This window comes from Juglans regia, chromosome 11 (genome assembly GCF_001411555.2).
Source record: "Juglans regia cultivar Chandler chromosome 11, Walnut 2.0, whole genome shotgun sequence".
NCBI lineage: Eukaryota > Viridiplantae > Streptophyta > Magnoliopsida > Fagales > Juglandaceae > Juglans > Juglans regia.
The window spans coordinates 22,626,566-22,653,206 of NC_049911.1; the positions used below are offsets into that span (position 1 = coordinate 22,626,566).

Genomic DNA, 26,641 nt, shown 5'->3' on the forward strand with positions numbered 1-26,641 from the left:
GGAGAGTATCGATTTTTTATACCTTTTTTTTTTGTGTGTTTGTTTAATTTCTAGTATTGTGTTTGTTTAATTTTTTGTATTTTTTTTAAATATACAAAAAATACTTTAACTTTTTAAAAAAAATACTTTTAAGACATTTCAGTGATTAGTATCTTCCTTTTTTTATTTGAAAAAATCTAAAAAAATCTATTCATCACCCATTTTCTCATCATCCCATGATGTGACATTAGATAATAGGTTTACAAGTGAAATATAATAAATAGTCTCCAATCATCCAATACTACATCATGAGATGATGAGAACATTATGAAAATTGAGATAACAAGTACCATTACTCTTTTTATTTTGGTCCAGTAATGAGGATGGTTAGTCTTATGAAGTGCAAAAGGCTTCGACCCATGTGAGCTGTTTGGCATTAATAAATCAAGTTTGAATTGGTAAGATTGTATTCTGCTTTTGAAAAGAGGCATACGAGCATTACATCCTCCCTTGTGAAGAAGGAAGGGAAAGCCTTCAGTACTAGCTGGAGTCTAGATAAAGATGACGGGGAAGGAATATAGAAGAATGGCTGAAAAGGAGAGAGAGAACGTGGTCAACGTTGTTTGTTTTGAACATTACTGTGGAACTTCTTAGAGAATACTGATCCTGTTATCAAGGTGGAGATGGGCCTTGTGTTCAAGCTCTCTAATAAAGTCCTTGACAAATGCACATGCTTGATGAACATTGTTCCAAACACAATAATTTGCACTTACATTGAACAAATGAACAGAGTTCTGATGCCATTCAAACCATACAAAAACATAGAACCTGGCAATTACAATAAAAACTAGACAGCTGAAGTGGGGTACCAAAAAGAAAATACAGATATGTGACATGAGAATGTCTAAAAGGTAACAGCAGAGGATGGTGGCTCCAATATAGTACATTTGCTAATTTATTGATGTCCATAATTAACTTTCTTCATTCGAGCTGAACCAACTACTTAAGTCTCATGCAATTCCCAGCGCTTTCTTGATGTCGGCCTGCGTCAAACATACCAATAAACAATAGGGTAATGAGCATACTTGATGGCAAGCACACAATGGTGTGTGGGTTAGAGAGAGAGAGAGATACCTCAAAGGACAAAGGAGTAGTGGTTGGACCATAGCGTTCGATGACATGACCTTCCTTATCCACCAAGAACTTGGTGAAATTCCACTTTATCCTAGACCCCATGAATCCAGTTTTACTTGCTTTGAGGAACCTGTAGAGAGGCACTGTATTTGGCCCATTGCAACGAACCTGGATGGAAAAGACAGTGAGATCCACTGTTAACAAGTGAATCCAAGGCATACATAAATTATGGAATTGTTAATCCAAATTAAAGCTGAACCCAAGGTGTGAGTATCACAAATTGCAAAATAGTTAATCTAATAAGCATGGGTGAACAAGGATCATAAATCGCATGATAAACTTTCACAATTGCATAAATGAAAGTTAAACAAAATAGTTTTGATGAAATGCCAACTCTTACATTCTTCTCCATGAAGTAATACAAAAAGCCATTTTTAAAACTAATTTGTTCTGCATCTGTAACATGTTTTGGGAGTCCAATCATATAGTCCATTTTTGGTGGTTCCCTCAGTCATTGTTTTGAAATTTCTAAAAAAGAATAAAACTGAGCTATGCATCTGGTCCTTCACCCTCTTGAATTTGAAACGGGGAGAGAGAATAATTTTTAAAATAACTCAGGAAACAAGAAAACGTATTGAGTCTGTGTTAGTAAAAGAACAGTGCTATCCTTCCCATTTCAACTTCAATTAAAACTGTAACCATCTCCTTTGTTCCATCATGGGTAACCCATATTTTGTGGCAGCAAACAGTGACGATCACTCTTCGATTGGAATGTCTCCAGAACACCTCCCTTTGCACAGTTTTTCATAATTGGTACTAACAGAAAGAAGAGATACATCTCTCAAAATGATCATATTTGACAGAAGACTGCAATGCAAACTGCCAGTACTTGCCCGAAAAAATAAAATAAGAAATAACAAAATGCAACGGGCCAGGTCTTGAGCCAACATCACAATGCAGTGCAGCAGGCAGATACCAAGCAGGTAAATTGATCATCACCGCCTGCTGATTTCTATTATGTTACGAAGAGGAGATACAGCCACCATCTTATCAGCAAATGGAGTAGGTTCTCTCCACTGTGGTCCAGGGCATTAAGCTGGCCCATCTATTTACGAAACCTACTGCTACTTCTAAGTGATCAAGGTCAAAGCTAGATAGAAATCTGTTTGGCACAAATCTTTATAAAAATAAAAAATAAAAAAACTCTTTGGCATAATCAAAAAGAAAAAATACCCGAGTAATTTCATTGTCTTGTGCAAGAATATCAATCAGATATCCAGAATAATCATGCACCACAAAAAGCTCTTTTGAGGTAGCATGTGCCTCTCCCAAGACAGAATACGCAAGAGATCTGACTCACTTACGATAAATTCTAGCATATAAACAGCAACCGGTATCTACGGAACCTGATCTCAACGTCACAACTTTTGGGGGTATAAAGAGGCATCTCTCTTTCCTAATTATACATAATTAACCTTGGAAAAAGGATATTTTCAAGGGTCTAGATGATAAGAAGCGGATGACCTGATAGATAGTATGGATGCCAGAGACATATCTTTTGAACTGTCCATACCGATAGGAAAACAATGATTCCATCTCAAACAATAATTGTCACTGAAGCCGTCACTTTCAGTTCTTATTAGTTTTTTTTATAAGTCAGTTCTTATTAGTTAAAGTCATTCTCTTTCAAAATTAATAATTCACATGAAATTTTTTTTTATTTGGCACTAGGTGTCCAGGAATAGCGTCCCGACTAATCCCGGGGGTGCACAGGCCCTTGACAAGGAGTTTCTCGTAAGTGCACCTCGGGTAATTCAAGGGAAAAATCCCCCAGTCCAATGGTCCCTAGAGATTGTTTGCACCCAAGGAGATTTGAACCTTAGATCTGGGGGGAGCACACCCCCAAGCCCAAGGCCTTTATCACTTGAGCCAACCCCTAGGGGTTTATAATTCACATGAACTTATAAAAGCATATGACAGAGGAGAATAAGTTTCTGCAGAAGTTTTTTTCTTTTTTACAAGTTAAAAGTATCTTTATGACAAAGCATATCTTTTGAAAGGGAAACTACATTTTGCACCCCCAAACTATCATCATTTTCTCACTTTGCACCCTAAACTATCGAATCTTGACAATCTGTCCACAGATTAAGATCTGATTGTTAAGATTACTGACAAATAGGATGTGGCACGATCTTAGTGTGATCTTACCAATGGTGCAAATTTTCAAAATTTGGTAATCTAGGATCCCAGTTGCCAGTGGCTGTTGTGATAGTTCAACGTGCAAGATGAAAATACAGAGGTAGTTCAGAGGTGCAATATGAAATTTCATCCTTTTGAAATGGAGTTCCAAAAAATAAAGTGATAATAACCCTTCAATTTGCAATTAATAAAAAAGGAACTCCAAACATCATGAGCATCCAAGTTGTGTCTGTATGTGATACCTCAGAATTTGGATTTCATTTTAAACTCATTCATGGGTGTACATAAAATCTCGTATCAGTTAAATACTAGGCAGAATCAGATATTTAAATTGGATTGGATTGGATTGGATTGGGAAGTCTTTCCGTAGACAGTTGCTAAGTCACACACAGGCCGTGTTAGGAATTGATCTATAAGTAATTATGGAGAGTCGTTGAATTGAGCACTATACAATGGAAAAGAAAACCCAGTTACCTTTTGGAATATTGGATATTCAGCTTTGTATCTTGTGCATGCAAATTGTTCCGTCTCCTCACTTGTCCCAGGCTCTTGTTTTAAAAACTGATTGCATGGAAATGCCAAGATCTCCAAACCTGCAACCATCCGAAAGATATTGTCAACTATACACAAATTTAAAGAAAAAACTAAAATAAACTTTCAACTTAAGGTCTCATGCACGAATCTGATCACCTAGTTGATCACTACAAAACTTAAGCACTAATGAATATATTAAATAAGCCATAACAACAACTATCTATGACCATAACAAAATTATCTGAGACCTGCGATCACGCAAGATACTTCCTTTAAAAATGCCAATAAATTAGATTTTAGGCAATTCTATAACAATATCATAATGCGGCTATTTCATAAGACCTCAAAGAATAGCAGTCAGTAACAAGAAAAATCTGACATGGGTCTTTGACAAAGAACGAGACTAAATAAGACTTCTTCATGGAGTTTTCATAATTCCTGACAAAAATATGAAAATCCAGTAAAATCAATAATGGGCGGTCGCAAAGCTCCTCTGGCCACACAGAATACAAAAGTACATACGGCCATAGATGCATGCTTATATATAAATATTAGAGAAATTGAAAAATTAATACATATGCACAAACCTTTGTCCTTGTATCCGCTGTAAAGCTCAGTCAACTGGGTGTAATTCGAATCTGTAAACCCACTGTTTATAAAAAATCAACCAACCCAGAATTAAAAAAGAAGGAAAAAAATAAATCTGTACAGCATTTTAATAAATATGGACCCAAATTAGAAGAAGGATATTAAGGGAAGGTGAAGAACCATTTGGATGCAACGTTAACCACAAGAAGGACCTTCCCTTTGTATATGCTGAGTTCAACGTCCTTACCCTTCGCGTCCTGCCCAATTCCCACAAAGAAATTTTCAGAGAAAGATTATGTTGGATAGGGAGAAAAGACCAAGAAGGTGATGGGTTTTGTGAAAGAACTGATGTAAAAATGTTACCTTGACAGTGAATTCATGGATAGATTGCTCTGTGACTGACTGAGAAGCACCCATGTTTGCGTCTCTGGAATGGAAAAGTTTGACCTTTCTTGTTTTATGTATTTGACGCTGATTCGATTTATCGGGATTTTCCTTCTGAGATTGGAGCACCAGAAGAAGATCTGAGGTTGAGAGGGGGGGGACTTCGGGAGTGCCTCACGTTACAGCACCTGCTTACGTTGAGGAGCTTGATTTTCGTAGTGTTGGAACCTTACGGGTGGTTGAATTCAAAATCCCGGGAGCTATCCTTTCCCAGTTCCCACGGGGCCATTTGCATTCCATTTTTAGATTTTTCTAGTAAAAAACACAAATTCATAAAAAAAATTTAAAAAAAAAAAAACCTTCTTTTTATTATCGTCTGTCTGAAACAAGACAAATAGATCACATATGAATGAATATATGTAAATAACTAATAACTATATTCAATATTCATAAAGATTTACACATTTAACGTTTCTCCTTTTTTTTAATACTTAATATATTATCATTGTAAATTAAAATTAATTATATAAAAATAATAAATATAAAGTCTAATAAGTTTATATGAGTTAATTTAAGTTTAGTTATATCACTTAATAATATATTATGAATTAATAAGTGCTACAAACACAAACATATTTTACAAAATTAGATTCATATATAACATTAATCAATTTGATACGTTAGATTTACTTTATAATAAAAGTAACTTTATAACTTAACTTATCATATCAAATCACGTCAATTTATAGATTTATTTTTATGAAATTCTTTTGTGATCAAAGCATTTCTCTTATGAATTTATTATCATAACTGGTCCCTACTAAACAACTTTTTTGAATTATAATTCACAACTACTATTAAAGGCATTTGAATTCAAGAATAAAAAAATAGAAAATAATTTCTATAATTCTAGAATATGCAAGTCTTGCCATTCTTTATGAAAAAAGTAGGAAAAATATGAGAACTAAGTAAAAAATATGAATTTATAATTTTTTTTATTCTTACTTAATTAAAGGAATTTTTTTACTCATCATTCATATATCACGTATTTAGTAAGAAAAAAATTAAAAAATAAAAAAAAAATCTTTTGTGGTGTGTGATGTAGGAATAATTAATAGAATTTTTCTTTAAAACAAATTGAAAATTGTGAAGGTGTGCACCGTTTAATGAAATTATATCGGTAGAGTCTGGCTGCACCATTTCGCTCACCACGTGACAACAAATAAATACAAAAGAGAAATGCTAATTCTACTTAAGAAAAATATATAATAAAAAAATTTTATTTTTTTACGTGTCAGTCATTGATATATTGAAAATTATAAAATTTAAATTTCAAAAAAAAATTGATAACAGTTCCCTGCCATTTCATGCCTTTACCGCATGATAATGCTATGGCCTATATATAGCAATTTTGTGCTTGGCTTTTGTCTAATCTAATTGAAGTTTTAAATAGGCCCTTGTATCAAAATATTGCAAAAATTCCTAAGATTTTAATAATAAATGTTTAGTGACAGTAGGGATGTCAATATGTGCACGACCCATTAACCCAATACGAACACGACACGATAAAAGCGGGTTAGGGTTTACCCTTAACGGATTCGGGTCAAAACGGGTTGACCCGTTAAGACACGATAGCTTAAGGGGTTGATAACGGGTCAACCCGTTATAACTCGTTATGACCCGTTAAGAAAGTTAAAATTACAATTATACCCTTATACCTAAAAAATAAAATTGTTGAGATTTTAATTTCGATATTTTTATTGTTTAGATTGTAATTTTAGACTTGTAATTAGTTTTATATTTTTTTATAGATATTATGATTTTAACATTTATATAAAATTATGATAAACTTAACTAGATTAAAGAAGTTAATTTTGGGTTTGTTTCAATCTATTTACATAAATAGGTCAAAACGGGTTGACACGACAATACCCGTTATATTATTAGGTCGTGTTAGAATTTGAGATTTTGACACGATAAACTTAACGGGTCGGGTTAGGATTGACCTATATAGTATAATATATATGTCTTGACACGAAACGAATACGACCCGTTAACACGATTTGACACCTCTAAATGACAGATGGTCAATATTGAGGAGTTTATATTTTTATAAAATAAAATAAAATAAAAAATAGAATTGGTCTATATATATATATATATATATTCCCCGTCTCGGACTCTCTGCATATATTCTTTTTCTACTATTCTTTTCTCTTATGTTAATACAACCGATAAGTGCTAACATGTCTGTGATCAATTTTCAAGATGGGACTTGTGTGCATTGGATCAATAATTTTGGAGATAAGTGTAATGCTAGATTTGTAATTTTGGAGATAAAGAGTCAACCAATATATGAGTTCTTCCCATTGTTTATAGATAAGTGAGCACAACCTGTTTGATGAAATAAATCAACTAATTATCTTCCAAAAGAGACTGGAGTTTGGCGTGATTTCTTGTATATATTAATTATGGGTATACTCGAATCCTATTATTTTCTATTAATTAATATATGAAAAATTATACTTACATTCGTGAGTGTACAAACGTCGTGCAGTCGCTTTAAAAAAATGAATAAATACGAAACTTACATAAAAATAAATTAATTTTTTAATAGTAAACCCTACTCTTTTTCAGAACGACTTACGCACTCCACGACTATACGTAATATTGCTCTTAATATATTAACCAAGTGTTAATTATCAAGAGTTGATAATTTAATAAGCCAATTACCGGATTTGGTATATTAAGCTACAAATCTAGAAATGGTGGAGACACTTTATAGTTGATAGATACAAAACATAATTTTTCCTAAAAAATATTAAAATTAAATGTAGTCTTCCCCAAAAAAAAATACAGAAAAAAAAATCTTAACAAAATTCGTTGCCTACATCACAACCAACCAATACTGAGAATTTGGCCTCGTTTATTTTCACAATTTCTCTCAACTCATTTAATCATTACAACTTTTATAAATTCTTATCAAAATAAAATAAACAATTCAACTTTTTTAAATCTCAAAACAAAAATAATATTAAAAAAATATATTCTAACAATATTTTTTTTTAATTTTTAATTTTAATCTCAATTCATCTCATTTGTTTTCTTTGTGAAAACAAATGTGTTGCCTACCGTGTATGAACTAATTGCAGTGAAGGAGAAATCAGAAATACCCAAAAATGATTGCATTGAAAAGTAAAAATGTTTCAACAACTGGCCCCGAAATATATTTATATATATATATATATATATATATTGATAACAATCCCTACGAAGGGCTTCCAGGAAATAAATTATACTAGAAAATTTAAAAAGAAAAGGAAGGGGGAAAAGATAAATGACAGCAGCCTATAGTTACAGCTCTCCAAAATCTCTAACATGAACGTCTTCCACTCTGCATTTGCAGAAGAGAGAACAGAATACATATATACATATCGGGCATGCCAACATGCCATTCTTCTGTACCAAACCCTTTTCTGAAGATCTCTGCCTTGCTGCGTAAACACAATGGTATAAAATACCGAACTGATCCTTTTGAACAAGCCGCATAACCCAGATGAAAAAACGGGTCATACCTAACAGTTATGAGACAAACCAACAATGTGAGCAATTCAAGCAAATATTGGTCACATATGATATCTTTTGGGGAGAAATGAGAAAGGAAACTTCCATCTTTTGATGTAGATATAACAATGGCATACCAGTCCGATTAGCTAGATTAAACTTCATCTTGGCCGCCAAAAGCTTGGACCTGAAACAAATGACACGCTGACTATATCCTTACACTAGAATTTAGTAACCTACATGTGATGCACAAATTAAAAAAAATATAAAAAAAAACCTGCATGCAGTGCAATACAATATTTGAGTAAACTCATGATCCAATTATGGAGATAGCACTGGCACATATTTTTTTTTACAAGTACAGCACTGGTACAGATATAAAAACACTAAATCAAATAGCTTCTAAGAAACACTAAATCCAATAGCTAAGCCCCATTTGGTTTCACTGCTTATAAAAAGAGGCTTTCTTTCTTTCTTGCTTCCCCCCAGCCCACCCTCAATCACTGTGCCAGTGCCAGACATGGAAACCACAATCTCTGCTGCTAGCTTTGCACTAGGAAGATTACCAGAAGCAGGTGAAAACAGTGAGTTGAGTGTGTATTGTCAACACAACTTAACACAATTTGATACTAACAAACTGTTTACTTCTGCACTCCACTGCCAAAAACACGACGACTTATGAAACAACGCATCTCTCCAGGGAATGCAAAGCTGTGGCAGCAAACACAAAATCAGGGCATGATGGAGGCCCACTGGCACATCAATGACTGGGAGGAACTAAACAGGGAGCTCAAGGAAAGGAGCAGTTCCTGCCAGGGGAATGGGCCTGCAAAATGATATCTATTGAATAGAGACATAACAACTGATCTCGGGCGCCCTTCCCTGGCCTGTTTCCTCATTTGCAAAGCCAATATCCCCACCTCACCCAATCACCTCATACCCCATCTCCATCCCCAAACTAGATAGGTCCTTGGCCATTGCCCCTCTCCACCAAAATTGGCTCTCACTGAGCCACTGCACATGCATTCATCCCAAGCGTCAGTGGCAATCAACCCCCCCACACAAAAAAAAAAAAAACCTTTCTCACACACAAACCCAATATAACAGTCCAATCCTTGCTATAAAACCACAAGACCACACCCAAACTCTAATACTACTCTATCAGAAGATCATCAAAAGACAACGAAACTTAAGGAACAAGAAAGAACAGGACAGAATGAAAGTAGGAATGAGGGAGGGAAAGAGGTTCAACTTTAGGTATGCTGGTGGGGATCAGAAAAAGAAGGCATATATATGGCGCTCTAAGTGCTTTTGGTTTTTATCTTGGGTGTGTGGTTAATGGTTATGGCTACCTATTGTCCTGTCCACTTTTAACAGAAGGAAAGAGAGAAGAGAAAGAAGAAGAAAATAGATGGGAGAAAAATGGAAAATAATAATAGATATGAAAATAAGCAGGTGGACTGACAATAACAATAACTTGATTTAAATTGAAGATTTCTTATTTTTCATAAAGTAGAAGAATCTTGGTTTTTTCTCTTACTTTTTATTTTGTAGGGATTAGTTTTTTCTTTCATGCCCAAATGTAACATCAAGAACAACTACTTTTCATTTTCAAATAACTCCATTTTCAGCAGACCATTGAACATTACTTTTTGGATAACTACTTTAGAAATTTCCATTTTTCCAGAATTACTTCTCTACTTTTAGTTGAGAGTAAAGCAATCAGATGAGGCAAAGGAGGAAAAGAAGAAAAAAGCGCCTCCAAGAAATTCTTCTATCTGACAAGATTTGAACCAAGCATGGTCCCCATCTAATCCCATCCAACCTAAACCTTTGCCACCTACGCAACTATGATTGTTTAACTGTCACTTACCCTATTAAATAAATTCCAAAAAATATAATAACAACATACCTCTGCCTGCCACTGGAATTGGACCATCAAATGGGGGTCTAAAAGTTATGGAGTTTCTGTGATTCATTGTGCGAGGGGGAAATCTCCATCCCTGGCATGGTAATCTTGTGGGCTCACATGGAGGGCCATCAAATGGAGCAGGCGCATATGACATTTTTCCTTTGTCGGGATATCTTGCACCTGGGTGGAGGGAAAAGCATGAAATGTTAATTAAAATATTTTACTAAAAGATACCCAAGCAAAAAATGACATTCCCACAGAGCTCTGCTTTTTTCAGTAACTGCACTTAAGAACCTTGCCTGAAAAGGGTGCAGCAAACCTCCAGCGCTCATGAAGCTCATATGGGGGCGGTTTCATTCTCTCGTGGTTATTATAAGAGTTTTCTCTACCAACATTCTGCACATGGTGGAATCTGTTGGAGTAGGAAGGCGGAGGTACATCCCTCCGAGGCCTTACACGCTGATCTCCCCGAGAATAAGAGAACTGATTTGATGGTGCAGGCTGAGGTGGTTGTAAAGAGTAGGCCTTATCACGCAAGGTATCACCATTAGTTTGGTGACCGTTATTCACTGGTTGTACAGAAAAATTGCTGAAAGAGCAGGAGGCAGACTCAGGCATCTGCATTTGAGGATCTCTACATTCAGGAGAACAGTAATGTACTGTTTGGTCAACTCTTGGTGCAACAGGCTTCTGAACCACAGATTGAACTAAGTTGTCTCGGATATTCTTCATGAACATACCCAAATCAAAAAAGTAAAGAGCAAATAATGAGTTCAGTTCTATATTAACACTCAAAAGAAAGAAAGAAAAAACAACCAAGAACAGGGACGCACATGTGTATCCATGTAAAGCTGGGAATCAACACCATTGGTGTAGGTATCAGACGTAGAAGATGGAGGGGGGATAGGGGGTGGCGGAGGAGGAGGAGGTGGAGGGGATGATGGTAGTGGTGGGGATGAAGGTGGCACATCTTGAGGAAGTGGGGGAGCAAAGGGCAGTGGAATATGCTGTTCATACTGATTAAGCAAAGTCTGAACAGCATTGACTTCAGCAACTTGAAAAGATGAACTTGATTCCACTTCACAAGAGGGAGCCACGTCCTCCATTTCAAGCTCACCATCAACATCTTCCAAGATATGTCTATGCTTTTTGATTGCAGGGATAGATTCATGTTCTTCACGAGATTCGAAATTATGCTCAGGCGTGACTGCTTCAAAACTCTCTCCATCAGAATCACTTCCTTCATGGTCATCCTTGAGCATACGGGGCATACAAAACCCAGGAAGCTGAAAGCTTGAATTGCTGTAAAACATAAAAAATCTTGAAACAGGTATTTTGAGAGTAAATGAGATAAAACGAAAACATATCAAGTAAATTCAAACCTTCCATATTCGTCAACAAGCATACCCTCCATTTCTCTAACAGGATCATCTAAGGCTCTTTCGGTCCTTGATGAGCGCCGAGAGTAGGGACCAGCAGAAGATGAATCGCTAAGGGAATCCAATTCCCGCATATGGTGACGTACAATGGATTCTGGAAGGATCTTCCTTTCTAACCAAAGTCTCAAAACCTAAACCAAAAAAGAGAAGAGCTAAGTAGCATGCTAGATCCTAAATAGGTGTAATCACATGTATACCTCCTGTGTACTTGGGCTATGCCTATCTCTATATCAATAAAATATCTTCTTACTTATCAAAAAAAAAATGAACCATAAAGCAAATCAGGACACAATTTGAGATGAATTTGTCATTCTTATTTAAAAAGAATTTCACTTACCCTAAGACACTGCTTACGATTTTCGTGTGCCGTATTTCCAGGAGGAGCAGCAGCTGACAATAAGCGTGGCAGCACTGCTTGGATAGCAGAAGGGTAGATACCACCAACATCACCTGAAAATTCAAACTCCGTTTTAACGTCAACAAATCCCTCACAGTTTGCATCTATTTAACTAGTTTTCTTGTAGTATAAGAGAACAATAGATGCATCACCTTTCAAACCTCGAGAACATTGAGTAATAGAATCTACAAGGAAGAATAAGTCCACTCTCCGATGTAAACTTGATTCCGTTTCTAAATTTCGAGCAAGGATTTCCACCACCTGATTTATAAAATAAAAAAGTAAACAATGGATCGAATGAAACACAGTCCATACAGCAGTTTATACTTCAACTGCAACTTAAAATAATGCAATGAAAGACAATCCAGGGGGTTAGGCCAGGGCCAAGAGAACTCTTCAGATAACATAAGATGCGTTTTACAGCCTGGAGAAGCATGATTGTAAAAGTGTGTAATAAACTGGCAAGCTTTATGAATGGTGTATAATCATACTAAATTTGCAGTTCTTGTCAACTAGTCAGTAATCTATAAACAAGAATCGTGGTATATCATATATACTCACCCTTCTGAAGTTCTTCCTACACATGAAAAATTCAGAGCAAAAGAAAATAAGGAAAAAAATATTGTAAAAAAAGAATTCAGTCGAAGAACTCCATAAAAGAGTGACTGGCTCAATAACTGTGCATATAAAAATTCAAAAGGAGGTACTCACAGCACACATTGATAAGGGTCATCCACCCCAGAAACTATACCATAAGAAACAAAAAGTGAAAATTGTAAAAAACCAAAAAACAAAAATCAACCTAGGAAGAACTCTGCAAAAGATTGACTGGATCAATTACTGCGCATATAAAATTTCAAAAGGAGATACTCATAGCACATATGATAAGCTTCTTACACCCCAGAAACAATTATATAAGAATTTTATTATTTACCTCATCCCTGACAGAATTGTCACTTTACAAAAAGTGCCAATTGCTTAACAAGAGCCGACAGGAAAGTTCAAAGGGAAAAGGGGAAAAAACAAAGGACACATCCTTCAATTCATACCCTTCCTAATTAAATTAGAGCATTCCACAGCTTTAACATCATCCTACCTTAGCAGCCACACCGAACTTTGCACAGTCAATAGCAATGCGTGTGGCCCGACCAATGCTCTCCTTTGTCCTTGTCAATGTTCCAAGCATTGCCTCAAAAGATGATAGAGCAACATGTGCCTCCCCATGATTGCCTACAGATTTTGGTCTTTGAGTTGCCGCTGACTCAATTTTTTCTTCTTCCACAAGTGAAGCACACAAAGTTTTCTTGCGATGCAGATGCAGATGCAAATCAGGAGTACAGCTGCCATTATTTTGAAAAAAAGTACTACTATCTGTAGTGGACATGTTATGATTTGAGGTATGGAGAGAAGATGCTTGTGCAAGAGAATCTCCCGCATCTGTTGTTGATGGACTTGACCTGATGCCCAAGATGTCCTTTTCACCAAGGTGATCATCAGAAAAGGAACTAGAACTAGGACGCTCCTTTGAATGATAATGTTTGACATCTTTAACAACCTCACACCTAAAACAAACAAGTGCGAAAGCAACGAACAATTAGAGCAGAAAATACTTCTTTTTTTTTTATAAGTAATTAGAGCAGAAATTACTATAGTATTTAGATTTAGTTCTAAGAAGAAATATAGAGCTCATGTGATCTTTAATATGGTAGGGTATAAAAAATATGCTTACATGCCGTTTACTTTCTGTTTCTCATCCAGCGAACGCTCCGAACATTTATCATCCTCACAACTGGCACCCACCTCTGCCCTGTACTGAAGTGCAAAGGAACACTTCCTAGGTGAAGCTTTAAGAATCTCTTTAAAACAGGAGATAGGGCCTGCACTCACCCCAGTATTCTCTGAAGGACCAACACCTTTATCACAAATTTTGGTTTTACAATTGCTCGATTGCGTATTTTCCGTATCTCCTTCATTCTTTGGAGATGACAAAGGAACCGATGAAGTCTCATTAAAACCAGAATTAGCTTGTCTTTCACCAATATTTGGAGACAAATACCCTGGACTTTGTGTTGGAACTGTAGTTCTAACAGCATGAGTGCCAAAAGACCCTAAATCAACATGGTCCCCAGCATCAGGGAAGACATCCTTGGAAGATTTATCCTTTTGGGTCTTATAAATATCAACCGGCTGATTGCAGAAGTCCATATCCATTGATGATTTAATATTTTCCTCCAAGATTATTGGATTTAGACTTGTAGCGAATCCAGAACCACCAACTTGAGTAGAAATACTGCCGTGAGAGTCCATACACAGCAAATCCAGACCATTCCCTACTTTGCTTTCCCCAGCCATGTGAGGGATATAACAGCCGCTATCTAGAGTCTTTAAGGTAGGTGATGCTTCATTACATACTCGACCTTCTTCAGCAGCATTGGCTGACATGGCTTCCAGAGCACGATGAAGCCGTTTAGATGGAGGTAAAGCAGCTTCACCATCCACTGAGCAGCCAAATGATTGTTCATTCCAAACTTTCCAAGGCAGAGTTCTATTTGCCAAAAGTTGATTGCAACGATCTGAAGGTGATGATACATTATCCAGAGTTCCATTCACTAAACATGAGTCCCCGTCAGCAAGATTATTATTTTCACCTTTCGCAGCAATGCCAATCTGCTCTGATCGATTAACCGTCAATTCCTCCATAGTTCTCCCTTCTGTTTGTGAACAGCAGCTGAGCTCCTCCACAGAAGATGATTTTCCCATCCGCACCCTTGCTCGTTTCACCAAAGGTAGGTGCTCATCTCCATCTTCCTTCAAACATCTTTCATTCAATTTTTCATAACTTTGTGAATTTAGACTGGCATTCTGTGCCAAAACCTCCAAACCCATGTCCTTGTCCAATGTAGCGGGAGGCCCAGCTGTATTATTAGTTACTCGTTTTCTGTTTGGTTTCCTTTTCTTCTTAATGAAAACAGCCTTTATTTGAAGATCAAGTGCTTTGCTCAACTTAAAATCTCCATCCAAACATTCAACAACCATGTCAGAGTGCTCAAGTTTACAACCAGACTCTATTGTGCCACCCTCATTTAGACTGAAGGCATCAGAGTCAACTGTGGCAATTTCAGAACTATTTCCTTCAATGCTACCATTTGAAACAAAAGCAGCAGAATCAACATCATCTGACTCAGACACATCTGATGATTTCCTGATCCTCTTATTCCTTCTTAAAGAACCATCTGGAATTACATTGGCTATTATGTCTCCAGCATTCTTGCCACCTCCATTACATGCCATCATGAAGCTTTGGGATCGACGGGATTCCAGCCTTGATGAGCTTCTAGACCTTTGAGCCTTTGTTTGTGTGACACTGCTCCGTGGTTGTGAGAGACTAGATCTTTTTTTTGAATAGTAAGTAGTCAACAAAGGTGTTTCTGTAACCACTGCGGTATCAGCGGATTCCTCCCCCAAGGCTTCTTTATTAAGCATATCAAAGTTGGGTGTTGCATCTAAGGTACCCTCAACCGGAAGACTTGGCTCATTTTTATCTATTGTAGAATACGAAGTTTTTAACTCTGAATTAAGAGTTGCTTCAGAAGCTTCTTTCTGATCATTTTCTCCAAGGTGCCTGGCCGATAAATCTACTGAATCCCTGCTCTTTGCTGGTGTCAAATCATCATTGGAGTTAAAATTGTTGAGTTGGTCCTGTTCCTTTAACTTCTCATAACTATCAATAATCTCCTGTATGGCCCGTAAAAAATCAGCACTCCTGCCCTGCCGTTTGACCAGAAGAGACTGTTTCTTCTCTTCAGTAAATGCTTCAACATCAGCAGGATTGCAGAAGCCTCTGAATAAAAAAATATCCATTAGAATAATGGAAAGTCACTACCTAAATTCACATTAGACTCGTATAAGATACCTGAATGAAAAAAATCAGAGGTTTTAAAATCACCAAATAATGGATGTCCAAGGCAAACAAGTAAACTCACCACCAAATGAAAATGCTAAAAGTTAAAAAGAGATACAAGGCAAGAGGCAACAGTTACAATGACAAACTCCTATATCAGAATCCATATTGCATTAGCTCTCAATATAGAGTAACTAAGAAAAGAAACCTCAAATAAAAGTGGAAGTCATCATTTCTTACAAAAAAAAAAGTAGAAGTCACTATTACAAGTATACCACGTTGGGGTGACATATTAATATGACATTATTTCAGAAAAGGTTATATATTTATATTCCCTGCACCAGCTGAATAGTAAACATGTAAAGACCACACAACACAAAAGATGTTAAAAAAATAACAATTTTGCAGTGTTTCAAGTACTTTATCAATCTTTGAAATTTCGGGCATTGCAATCCTTCCATATACTCCACATCAAACACAAACACAAACACGCCATCCTTCCAACTTTTGAACCTATGGTTCACCTCTACAGCCCCCCCAAGCCGCCATTAGCTCTACCACACGGCATAGCATCACCCATTCCACTCCAAGAAACTGGAATATTGCTGCCACAATGTCCTATAGCCACTTCATGGTGAAGCAATACATGATCTACGATTTCTCCACTCTTCTTGCACATACAACACAAATCCATCACCAATATGTGTCACTTCTTAATATTATCCATTGTTAGGATCTACCCTATGCCGTCATGCAAATGAAGAAAGCCATTTTTGAGGGAGCCCTGTTCCTCCAGATACTTTTCAAGGGAAAGGACTGTATAACCAGCAGATGTAGGACATGATAAAATGATTTGCGGAGTGAAGTGACAGAGTCCACTTGCCGGATTCTTCCCAATCCAACACCAATATGATGAAGGAGATTCCCTTGTGGGAAGTCATTAGTCAGCTAAAAAAATCAACCATTGAGACCTCCCTGCATGATGAGGTACTATGCAAATCTAGATAAATTTTCTTTAAGGGCCTGATCCCCACACCACACATCCTACCAAAACTTGATTCTTGACATATACCTACCTCATATAAAAAAGCCCCCCACCCTCGAGGAATTTTTTTCCGCACCACCACTCCAAATGGCCCATTGACCACATTAGTGCACAAATCACCGCACATGCTTCGATACTTTACCTCCACGACTAATCACCATAAAGCCCCTCTCCCATTACATAATGCCATAGCCACTTTCCCAACAATGCCCTGTCAAACATGAACAAGTTTTTGACTGCCAAACCATTGCTAGGAGCTAGAGCCCAAATTAAGGGCAACCTGACTAGGTGATGTTTGTGTATCTTCCAAGCCAAAGAGTCCAGCTAGAGCTTCTCCAAGATGCCTTGCACACCTACTAGGATTGGGAATAAGAACAAGAAATAAGTGGATAGACTCGATAAGAGCTCTTGATGAGAGTGATCCAAACCCCTTTTGACAGATAAAGATGTCTCCAACCTATTAGTTGCATTTCCATTTTCTCAATAATGTCATCCCAAATCGACTGTCTTGTATGAAGCCCCCAGGGGAAGACTCAAGTACTTCAGGGTCAAAGATGTCACCCTATACCAAAGGATACTTGCCAATGCCCAAATGTCTACCTCATTGCCAATCAGGACTAGTTCTAACTTGACCAAATTGACCCTCAAAGCTGATACCGCATCAAAAAAAAAAAAAAAAAACAATGTAAATGATGGATTTGTTGTTGGTCATCCTTACAAAATATCGGTGTCATACGCAAAAAGAAGATGAGACACTTGCAATCCATTCGTGTTCCTTCTTCCCACTGAAAAAGCAAATAAGCACCCCCTACCCACCATTGCGCATAACATTTTGCTCAAAGCTTCCATAACCACCACAAAAAATGGAGGGGATAAAAGTCCCCTTGTTGCAAGCCACGGGAACAATTGTAAAACAGGAAGGGATACCATTAATTAAAACCAAGAATCGCGTCATATAGATGCAGTGTGCAATCCACCAACACCATCGTTCCTAGATACAGCAAAAATATCAAATTCACGTGATCATAGACCTACTCTAAAGTCCAGCTTACATAGCACCTGGGAATTTATAGTTCCTTCATAAGAAGGGCTAGCTTGGTCCTTGTCCTATATGTGTTATTACTTCCCATAATACCCTTATTAATAGAATGAAGCCTATGTGCCTCAATTTATGCATTACATATTTTTAAACAGACAATTTTGGAGAACTATGTTAAAAGTTCGAAAGATTTTTTTTCCATAAAATTGTGCATTTAGCAACTAAGATATTATGAGAAGAAAGAAGTAAAATAATTACTAGAATGTCACTTTGAGCATAAAAAAGAAGAGGAATGAGAAGTCACATTGCGAACCTGGGGTCCTAGAAAAATGACATCTCCTTCTCCCATATGATCAAAGTGACAGTGAGACCTTGGGTTCAAGACCCACTCATATGTCTATCTATATATAGAGTACCCTTTTTTTTTTTATAAAACAAGAAATAGCAAAAAACGGTAAGAGGGAACCAGAGGTTGAAACTCTCTCTCCTTTGGCATGACCATAGTCGCAACTTTACCTTGGAATGTGAGGGGGCGGAACGATTATAGAAAATGTCTTCGGGTAAAGAATATGATTCTAAAGCAGAGTGCTGATGTTATTTGTTTTCAAGAAACCAAGCTGAAGTTGGTTAATCAGACACTTGTGAACAGTTTACGGAGCTGTCAATGTGTGGGATGGATTGTATTAGTTTCGAAAGGGGCTTCAGGTGGTATTATTATTATGTGGGATAAGAGGTTAGTGGAGATTGTAGATCATTATGTGGGAGAGTTTTTGGTTGCTTGTCGATTCAAATGTGTGGATGATGGATTTGAATGGGCTTTTGCGGAGACTTATGGTCCTAACGTGGATAATGGTAGGAGTATTTTATGGGATGAAATGGCGGGTGTTTACTGCTGTTGGAATGTTCCTTGGTGTTTTGAAGGGGATTTTAACATTACTCGGTTCCCTAGTGAGCGAGTGGAGGATAATTATTTCTCTCATGCCATGAATACTTTTTCTGATCTGATTTTTGAGCTTTGTTTAATCGATCTTCCGACGGTGGATGGAAATTTTACGTGGTCCAATGGAAGGGCATGGTCTAGGCTAGACAGATTTCTAGTTTCAGGTTCTTGGGTTACCGAGATTGTGTTTTGACCATTATCCTATTATGTTGGAGAGTGGGGGCACTTTTAGAGGACTAAGGTATTTTAAATTTGAAAATATGTGGTTGGAGGCTGAGGGTTTTGTGGATAGGGTGAGAATGTGGTGGTCTTCGTACTCTTTTTCTGGTACTCCGAGCTTTGTATTGGCTGGTAAACTTAAAGCATTAAAAACAGATTTGAAGAAGTGGAATCTTTAGGAGTTTGGGAACACGGAAAATAAAAGGAAACTTTTGATGCAGCAGTTGCAAAGTCTGGAGGAAAGGGAGCTGTTGGGGGACTTATCCAGTGAGGAATTGGAGAGAAAAAAAAGTGGTGGTGGATGATTTAGAGAAGATCACTTTAATGGAGGAAATCTCTTGGAGATAGAAATCCCAAGTCCTTTGGCTGAATGAAGGTGACAAAAGCATGAAATTTTTTCACCGTATGGCGAACTTTCATCGAAGAAATAATGCAATTGAGGTTCTTCATGATGGTGAAAACATCATTCCAGATCAAGAGGTCATTAAAGGATCACATTGTCAATTTTTATGAGAAGTTGTCTAGAGAAGAATATTCATGGAGACCAAAGCTTGATGGACTGTTTTTTGACTCTATTGATCAGGCAAGTGCAGAATGGTTGGAGAGAGCTTTTGAAGAGGATGAAGTTCTCAATGTGGTTAGAGGAATGGCAAGGGATAAGGCTCCGGGTCCGGATGGTTTTTCAATGGCTTTGTTTCAATCTTGTTGGGATATAGTGCGGGAGGATATTATGAAGGTTTTTCATTAATTTTATACATTTATGAAATTTGAGAAAAATTTCAATGCTACATTTATAGCACTTATTCCCAAAAAGGTAAGGGCTGTGGAGATGCGGGATTTTCGGCCTATTAGTTTGGTGAATGGGGTATACAAGATAATCTCTAAGATAGTAAGATGTTAGCTAATTGTACGAGTGGCGTGTTGGGAAATATTATATCAAAATCTCAAAATGCCTTTGTAAGAGGGAGACAATTTCTTGATTCGGTATTAGTTGCTAATGAGTATGTGGACAGCATAATTAAATCTAATGAATCTAGAATTTTGATTAAATTGGACATGGAAAAAGCGTATAGCCATGTTAGTTGGGATTTTCTCTTGTATTTTGCTTGGGAGATATGGTTTTGGAGAGAAATAGTGTATATGGATCAGACATTGCATTTCAACATCGAGATTGTCTATTTTGGTGAATGGCACTCCGGTTGGATTTTTTAATAGTTCATGTGGTTTGAGACAAGGAGATCCGCTATCTCATTTTCTTTTTGCCCTTGTCATGGATGCATTGAGTAGAATGTTGGAAGTGGCGGTAGAAGGAAGGTACTTTTTGGGTTTTGAGGTGGGCAATGAGGAACGAAATAGCATGAAATTATCTCATCTTCTTTTCATTGATGACACATTGATTTTCAGTGAGCCCAATCAAGAACATAATTTATCTTTGAGAGCAATGTTGTTATGTTGTGAAACTGTCTCGGGTCTCAAGATTAACCTAAACAAGTCTGAAATTGTACCGGTGGGTGCCATAGGTAATATTTCAGATTTGGCTAATATTTTGGTGTAAGATTCCTTCACTGCCACTGAAGTATATTGGTCTTCCCTTGGGGGCTCCTCACAAATCTGTTTTGATATGGGGTGGGATTATTGAGAAGATTTAGATAAGGTTGGCTGGATGGAAAAGTTTGATAAAGAGTACTTTGATAAAGGGTACGTTGTCTAATCTTCCTTCTTATTTTCTTTCACGTTTCCCTTTAATGGCTAGGGTTGCTAGTGGAATTGAGAATATTTATCGTAATTTCTTATGGGGAGGAATTGGAGAGGAAAATAAGTTTCATTTGGTTAGTTAGAATAAGGTTTGTCAACTGGTTTCTTGTGGAGGATTGGGGGTGAGAAATTTGAGGTTGTTTAATAAAGCACTCCTTGGAAAATGGCTTTGGAGATATCATGAAGAGAGAGATGCTTTATGGAAGAATGTTGTCGCTGTTAAATATGGGAGTGGGTGGGGGGATTGGTGTTCTAATGAAGTTAAAGAAGCGTATGGGGTGAGTTTATGGAAGGGTACTAGGAAAGGTTGGGGGGAGTTTTCTAAACATATTAAATTTAAGGTGGAGGAAGGGAAGAAGATTCTCTTTTGGCATGACATTTGGTGTGGGGAATCAGCTCTTAAATAAGATTTTCTATCCCTTTACAGGATTGCAAGTAAGGGTGGCAATATGTGATACACCCCGTTAACCCAACACGAACACGACATGATAATAGTGAACTTAGATTTAGTCTTAATGGGTTCAGGTCAAAACGGATTGACCCGTTAAGACACAATTACTTAACAGGTTGATAACGGGTCAACCCATTTTGACCCGTTATGACCAATTAAGAAAATTAAAATTACAATTATAACCTTATACCTAAAAGTAAAATTGTTGGATTATAATTTTGGATTTGTAGTTAGTTTTATATTTTTTATAGATATTGTGATTTTAACATTTATATAAAATTATGCTAAACTTAATCAGGTCAAACGGATTAATTTTGGGTCTATTCAACCCATTTACATAATCGGGTCGGGCCGGGCCGGGTTATTTAGCAATATTCACTAACTGGTCAAAATGGATCATGTCATGTCAACCCATTATGTTAATAGGTCGTGTTACGGTTTGAGATTTTGACACGATAAGCTTAACGGGTCGTGTTTGGATTGACCCATATAGTAAAAAATACATGTCCTGATAAGACGCGAACAAGACCCGTTAACACAATTTGACACCCCTAATTGCAAGGGATCAAAATGTTGCTGTGGCAGATTACCTTCAATGTACAGATACTAATATTATATGGAATGTTGACTTTATTAGAGATGGAAATGACTAAGAAGTGAATGTTGTTTTAGATTTTCTGGGAAGAATTTATAACTCAAAAGTGATGCAGGGAAGAGAGGACACGCTATTGTGGAATCATGATGGAAATTTCAGGTTTTCAGTCAATTCTTATTATAAGGAGCTTAATTGTCATTCTGGCTGCATATTCCCTTGAAAAAGCATTTGGCGGGTGAAGGTACCTACTAAGGTGGCGTTCTTCAATTGGGTGGTTGCTCTAGGGAAAGTATTGACCATGGATAACTTTAGAAAACGTGGTTTGTGTATAGTTGATTGGTGTGTCATGTGCAAGAAGGATGGTGAATATGTAAATCATCATTTTTTACATTGTGAGGTGGCAAAGTCGTTGTGGAATGAGGTTATTGGTCGAACAGGTTTATATTGGGTGATGCCTAAGGAAATTGTAGATCTCCTTGCATGTTGGCGTGGTTTCGAGGCAAGGAAACGTGCTGCTGCCAGATGGAGAATGATTCCTTTGTGTTTAATGTAGTGTATATGGCTGGAAATGAATGAGAGATGTTTTGAAAACAAAGAGCGTTCTTTTGAAGATCTTCGTTATTTTTCTTTTCTACTTTTGAGTTTGTGGGCTAGGATCTTTGTAAAGAATGATGATAATGTACTGAATCTGCTTCTGTCGTAGTTTCTTGCTTTCTAGTGCGTAGTAGGTATTTCCTTTGTATACTTCATATGTACTGGGTTGTGCCTATTCTTGATAATAAAATTCTTATTAATTAAAAATAAATAAATAAAAAGCAACTTTACTTATTTGGGCATTTATTTAGGTAGGACAAGTATGGGCCCAGCTATGGCCTAATAAGATAGGACAAGTACCCCATCTCAATTAAAACAAGGTAGCTAGGGTCTTCCTTTTTTTATTATTATTAGAACTCATATGTTTTTTTCTTTTTTAATAACTCTAGGACCTATTGGAAGGAAGCTACTAATGCACGCATAAAAAGCACCAAAAAGGAAAAGAGTACAAGATGTGAGGCTATCTCTTTCCTAGACTTGGCAAAGGCAAAGGTTCTAGCATCAAAGGTTCTAGCATTGCGCTCCACCAAGTGCACCACATTAAGCGCAAAGGAACCATCCTTATCGTGGCTTGCCAAAAAGGTTTTTCCAACACATCAACATCTCCATCACCCTTTGCAGCATGACCCATAAGTCTCTAGCCACCTTGCAGGCTTGCAGCAAAGTAGACGATAATTAGTGCTTTTCATAATCCATTTGCACATACAACGTCAACCCATTATTATAAGTCGCCTATTTCTCAAATTATCCACCATAGGAATCTTCCTGAGGGCTTCCATCCAACCCTAAAAATGCTACCTTCAAAGGGAATGAGACTTTGACTCAAGGGTTGAGCACATAATATTTTTTTTTTTATGACAAGGGAATGACCCCACAACAGAGTTCTTAGGACTCACCAATGGAACCTAAACTCCCAAGAAGACTAGCACAGCAACCCACCGCCATGACCTCCCACTTAAATCGCAATTTGATCCCAGCTAGAATCGAACATGTGGCATGGGGCACATGCACACAAGTTTGCCCTTACCACTTGGGCTACCCACAGGTGGGTGCACATAACGAAAAAAGATAGGACCTCAAATGTTCAATTTTGGAAGGAATCCAAGTATTTTATCCTCCGCCCGCTCACCCTAACAGAATATACTCAGTGATGACGAAATTGCTTCAACTCCCAAACATGTGGTGATCTGATATAAGTAATGTTCCACAGTGGTCTGTTAGCAAAAATCTGCATAAGTCCTACTAATGAAGCCTCCTTACAACTAGTAATAACTAAACAAAACTGGGAGACCTTCAAAGGTTGTTCCTACAACATACTAAAATCTAACTCTTAACCCATCCCCCACCTCAACACTAACAAAATGAGAAAAATCCCCAACCCCTTCTGATATTGACCCACACTCCAAACCCAACGAGCTGAACCTCATTTGAAAATCCTTCCTCATATACTACCAAATTTGGCTTCCAACACCAGTAACCACAAAGCTTCCCTCCATTTGGCATACCTCCATAACCAGCTCTTAAACGTCAATAAGTTTCTAACCCAAAAAAACCCCATTATGAGATTGGAAAGCAAATCTTAAACCCAAGTCTTCATCCTCCATCCAGTTAGAAGGAGGAGTTGAGCTCATTCACAAGTCTTTTTTTTTTTTATAAGTAAAATAGTAAGACCCAAGGGGAATCTCATTCACAATAGTCCAACAACAAAATTGTATTTGGAGATATGAATTTTCAATTAACAGGTTGCATTTGGTGATTTAACTAAGCTATTCATAGCAATTCAAAATTTAGTTGATACTTCTGTACATTTAATAAAATAACTTCCCAAGTTTCCACACAGTGACATCATATACTGCTTATCATTATGACAAGTTTTTAGATGAATTCGGGTCACCAAAACAAAACCAGAACAGAATCACAGAAAGTTTTTATTATGCAAAAAGGATTTAAGGTTCCAAAAGCCTGTAGAAAAATGAAATGGACTGACTTCATTTCCAAAGTGCAAGCAAATCTTCTCATATGAACGCAAAAAATCCCCAAATTGATGCATGTATGTCAAGAGACTTTGTTGTATTAGAGATCCATAGAAAAGCTTGTTACAATTTTACTGGAGTTACCACTGGCTTTGTGGATCAACCAACTGCTCCTGGGCAGTTCCAGGGAATTCAAACCACCAAAAAAACTGCCGCAGCATAGAGGGTGATGGCAAAGCCTATTCTATGAAACAAAAGATCAGAACATATTAGTTTCACAACGAGCACACTCACCTAGTACAACACAATATAAGATATTCCCTAGCAAAAGGTTAACGACGAGATCAATAATCAGTAAAGTAGTAATGGAACCATATTCCAACCAACATACATGAAAGCATCAGAACCATTCTTAACACAGTCAAAATTGAAGGGTTGACATTAGAAGAGCGGTTCCAATCCAGTGTGCATGAGTTGTGTACTCAACTATAGAAGTAGAAAAAAGCAATGTTTTTATCTGCTGCACGAAAGACAACCTCCTTTCACCATGCCAACACCACTACAAACCAACTAGAGGACAGCTTCCTTTGTAGATATCCAAAGGACCAATAATGCCCCCACTATACAGAAAATATATATAGTCCATTGGTAGCTTCAGATGTGATGAAACCACTCCTTTCAATTGCGGGGAACTGAAAAACTTTTCATGCCTTCTATACAGAATTGAAAAGAGCACGGATTGAAAAGGAAAAGAGGAGAGGGAGAGAAGCATTCCACAATACAACTTACCAGAAATCCAAAAGCTATGTATCAAATCATATCAATTGCCCAGAGTACTTACATCTGTTCCGGCTTGGTGCCAAAGAAGTGGACAACCACTTTCTTCCAATCAGCTGTGAAACCCAATCTCTTTGGCTCTCCTACCTGCGATCAGATATCAACCTTATAAGCCAAATTAAATAACCACCGCCCCTATTCTTAAAGCCTTCCAAAAGAAGTTTCAAGTGAGCTTCAAGAACCCCAAGCCAAATCAAACAATTTACATACAAAATTTATTCTAACTTCAAATATTAGTGATTAGATAGTTCGTATATTATAAAACTAACCTTTAAAAAAATGTATATTGGCATAAAACCAGAACCGGAGCCTGATACCAACTCACCCAGAAAAATCTTAGCTTAAAAATAGTTCCAAAATATTCATACCAAGATCACGTGAATAGAACCCCAATGAACATCACAAATTTACACCTTTGTCCTTCAAATCCACAACACTACTAAACAAGGGAATACCCAAACTGTAGAACATAATTAAGCAAATAAAAAATCACAAAATATATCCACATGCTATCCAAAGCCATTACTAAGGTAGTGCACACCTTACTTTTTCTCTATAAGTAAAATAAAGCATACCTTACTATCCGAAACTACAAAAAAAAAAAAAAAAACCAAAATTTTCAAAGAAATAAAGCAGAGTGCATACCTTAGCAGGCCAGGCAGGAAACCCTTTGACTTTGGCGAGCACAAGATCGCCAACCTTCCATTGCCGGCGCGCTGCAGCAGCTGCGGCGGCTTTGCTAACCCCTTTCCTTCTGCTGGGCGGCATCGGGGACTCGAACCCTAAACAATAAATCAGGGAAAGCGAGTCGAAGCCGACTGAACCGAAATATCCAAAGACAAGGCCAAACAGCCCGTGAAATGGAGCGGTTTGGCACCGTGTACGGAATCCTCAAGGAAGAAATTTCCAGGCATTGATATCACAGAGGGTTTCAGAAGGGGGAGATATAAAGAGAGAAAGAAATGGCTGATTCCGCAGGAAACCCTAATTTAGCACAAACAAAGAGAGGGAGGAAGGGAGGAGAGAGAGAGAGAGAGAGAGAGAGGTGGATCACTGGATGTTGTGGAAGAAGGGGATTCACGGAAAGATATGAGTTGGTTAGGTGGTGGGCACTGGGCAGGCTAGTATACGCTGGGTGGGAGCGTAATTTCCAAATGATTTA

The 26,641-nt window shown here is 37.3% G+C and overlaps 1 protein-coding gene across 3 annotated transcripts; it reads right to left on the reverse strand.

Moving 5' to 3' along the window:
• Positions 1-710: 710 nt before the first annotated feature.
• LOC109010917 (protein HUA2-LIKE 3) lies at positions 711-26,641 on the reverse strand. Of its 3 annotated transcripts, XM_035695629.1 has the most exons (17): positions 26,125-26,574; positions 25,484-25,566; positions 13,860-15,971; positions 13,227-13,692; positions 12,283-12,391; positions 12,071-12,183; positions 11,677-11,864; positions 11,128-11,596; positions 10,594-11,020; positions 10,308-10,474; positions 6,855-6,888; positions 4,798-4,859; positions 4,615-4,691; positions 4,434-4,495; positions 3,787-3,905; positions 1,114-1,281; positions 711-1,022 (listed from the first exon to the last, which is right to left on the reverse strand). In XM_035695629.1, the coding sequence occupies exons 1-17, from the start codon at positions 26,245-26,247 to the stop codon at positions 990-992; spliced, it is 4,812 nt and encodes a 1,603-aa protein (XP_035551522.1). In that variant the 5' UTR covers positions 26,248-26,574; the 3' UTR covers positions 711-989. The 3 variants fall into 3 exon arrangements, with proteins under 3 accessions (XP_035551522.1, XP_018847427.2, XP_018847428.2); XM_018991882.2 differs by lacking the exons at positions 711-1,022; positions 1,114-1,281; positions 3,787-3,905; ... (2 more) ...; positions 4,798-4,859; positions 6,855-6,888 and adding exons at positions 8,013-8,393; positions 8,520-8,569 and having other exon boundaries at positions 10,295-10,474; positions 26,125-26,640; XM_018991883.2 differs by lacking the exons at positions 711-1,022; positions 1,114-1,281; positions 3,787-3,905; ... (2 more) ...; positions 4,798-4,859; positions 6,855-6,888 and adding an exon at positions 8,611-9,396 and having other exon boundaries at positions 10,295-10,474; positions 26,125-26,641.